Source organism: Populus alba, chromosome 19 (genome assembly GCF_005239225.2).
Source record: "Populus alba chromosome 19, ASM523922v2, whole genome shotgun sequence".
NCBI classification, from domain to species: Eukaryota; Viridiplantae; Streptophyta; class Magnoliopsida; order Malpighiales; family Salicaceae; genus Populus; species Populus alba.
Window position 1 is genome coordinate 15,169,029 of NC_133302.1, and position 2,517 is coordinate 15,171,545.

Below are 2,517 nucleotides of genomic sequence, written 5' to 3' on the forward strand. Positions count from 1 at the left end.
CTAGTGAAATGATGGAAATTCATTTCGTTAGAAAATTCAACATCAAGTTGGAAACTCATTGGTTGGTAGACTGTTCTTTGGGTTTGAATTTTCTATTGAAATGATGATTTTGCCTACTGAAGCTCTTGTTTTTTTTTTTAATTGTTTCAGCGATAACTTAAAATTTCATTCCGTAGTGTATTGATCTTCAATTTAAAATCAAAATATTATCAAACCCTTCATGCAAAGAAAAACAAATTCTAACGCATAAAATAGTGCCAACATAATTTGAAACAAAAAAAGTTCGATGATGAAATTCATATTACAAAAATTTATTGTTCCAATTGACAATCGAAAAGAAGTAGCTATACACTATGAGATTAAGAGATCTCCCAAACTTATTGTGCAAAATGCCTTAGGCAGTGGAGGCCACTTAGTTGTAAGCTCGAAAGAAATTTTTTCCATTGTAGGCCGAGATTGGGGATTGGGATGCAAGCATGCAAGTGCAATTTTCATCATGTGGACAATGCCCTCTGCTGCTGCCTTTTCAGGAAGCGATATGCGTTGGTCTAACACATCCTTCAATGGTGTATGTTGAGCAATCGGTGGCATCGACGATGATGACGAAGATCCTGGTGATAAGAGTGCTGAAATGAGATCGCCTGGATGCCTTCCTGTCATCATCTCCATTGTTACCACTCCAAAGCTATAGACATCGCATTTTTCAGTCACTTTCATTGTGTAAGCTAGCTCTGCCAAAAAAAAAAAACTGATTATGCTTGGTTTTTTTATCAAATAGCTGAAAGAAAAGACTTTATAGTAAAAGCTAAAAAAACACTATATATTATCTTCACTATTACACATTAGTAACTTAATGTTGAAATAAAGCTACGCACCTGGAGCAGTATATCCAAAAGTACCTGCAAATGAGGTCCAATTGGAGGAGTCGGGCATCAACAGTCTAGCTGTGCCAAAGTCGGAGACGTGTGCTTCATATTCCAAATCCAGAAGGATATTATTGCTGGTAATGTCTCGATGAATGATCGGAGGAGAGCAAGAATGGTGTAGATAGGATAAAGCTCCACCCACCCCTTTCACAACGTTTAGCCTTCTCATCCAATCGAACTCAATTGCTTGTTCCTCACTGCTTATAATCTTTCTCAAGCTTCCTCTTTCAATGAACTCATAAACCAAAAAAGAATGCTTTACATGTGAGCAAAATCCATACATTTTCACAATATTTCGATGTCGAATATTTGCCAACACGCAAACTTCCTTTTCAAAAGCTTTAAAATCGGACAACTTTTCTATTTGTGACCGGTGAAGTTTCTTCACAGCAACCACTTGTTCTGTTGGCATCACTGCTTTGTAAACAGTTCCATATCCTCCTTCGCCAATGCAATAGTTGGAGTTGAATTCCTCTGTAGCTTCAACGATATTCTCATACAACTTCTTCCCATCATGGGCCAATATCGTGAATATGTTTCCATCTTGTTCATTTTCTGGCTCAGCGCTTCTCTTCCTAGCTCTTTTGCAGAGAATGGATAATGCTCTAATCACAACAAACACTAAAAGCAAGCTTCCTAAAAGAGGGAGTACAATCAAAACCACAACTTTGTTGCTCTTTCTCTTAACAGTTTTGTTGCTTCTTGGAAGATTGCACGGCTTTAGACCACTGGCGTTGCCACATATACCCATATTATCCCTTAATGCCTCAAATGAAGCGTTGTGGAAGGCTTTGATATCGGGAAGGGGGCCTTGTAGCTTATTGGATGATATATCCACAGTTGTTAAGCTTAACATGTCTTTGAAAGTGCTCGGAATCCGTCCAGAAAGCATGTTGTGAGAGACATTCAGAGTTTCCAACATTTGCAGTTGCCCAAGTTGCCTCGGTATCTCTCGAGTCAGGAAATTGCAGCTAAGATCAAGATCTCGAAGAGAAAGTAGAAAGCCTATCTCACTTGGAATGCTTTCTCTAAATTTATTACCGCTAAGGTTCAGCAACAATAAATTCGAGCATTCCCCAAGTTGTTTTGGAATCAATCCACTCAGATTATTAGATGCTAAATTAAGGATTTGAAGATTGGAAAGCATCTTAATATCTAAGGGAATGGCACCTGAAAGATGGTTGTTGTTAAGAATAAACTTGTACAACAAATTCAAACCCCCTAAATCTTTTGGGATGGCTCCTTTTAACTGATTTGATGACGCATCAATCAAGCGTAATTGAGTAGCCTTCCCAAGCTCTGGTGGTATCTCACCAGAAACATTATTGTTTGAGATTTTTAGGCTTGTCATGTTACGACAACCTCCCCATTTTGAAAAAAGCTCACCATAAAAATTATTTATAATCCAGATGTGGATAGACACCAAAAACCTCAGAAATATTTCCTGTTAACTGATTCCAATCAAGCCTTACTCGGTATAAACTAGTACAGTTTTTCAAGCTTTTTGGAATTGAACCTGAGAAGTAGTTGTAGCAAGCAGTAAAGTTTTCCAATACTCCTCCATGGCATAAATCTAGTGGCAAATGACCCG

At 38.0% G+C, this 2,517-nt stretch overlaps 1 protein-coding gene across 1 annotated transcript; it reads right to left on the bottom strand.

Moving 5' to 3' along the window:
* Positions 1 to 262: 262 nt before the first annotated feature.
* On the bottom strand, positions 263 to 2,316 carry LOC118035336 (MDIS1-interacting receptor like kinase 2-like). The gene is made up of 2 exons (XM_073406462.1): positions 876 to 2,316; positions 263 to 731 (listed from the first exon to the last, which is right to left on the bottom strand). The coding sequence occupies exons 1-2, from the start codon at positions 2,275 to 2,277 to the stop codon at positions 352 to 354; spliced, it is 1,782 nt and encodes a 593-aa protein (XP_073262563.1). The 5' UTR covers positions 2,278 to 2,316; the 3' UTR covers positions 263 to 351.
* Positions 2,317 to 2,517: the final 201 nt, after the last annotated feature.

Bases quoted from the DNA above. Each gene is read 5' to 3' on its own strand.
- LOC118035336 (XM_073406462.1), bottom strand. From the start codon at position 2,277: ATGACAAGCCTAAAAATCTCAAACAATAATGTTTCTGGTGAGATACCA. The intron at 732-875 runs GTGCGTAGCTTT...TTTTTTTGGCAG, and splicing joins TTTTGGATATACTGCTCCAG to AGCTAGCTTACACAATGAAA.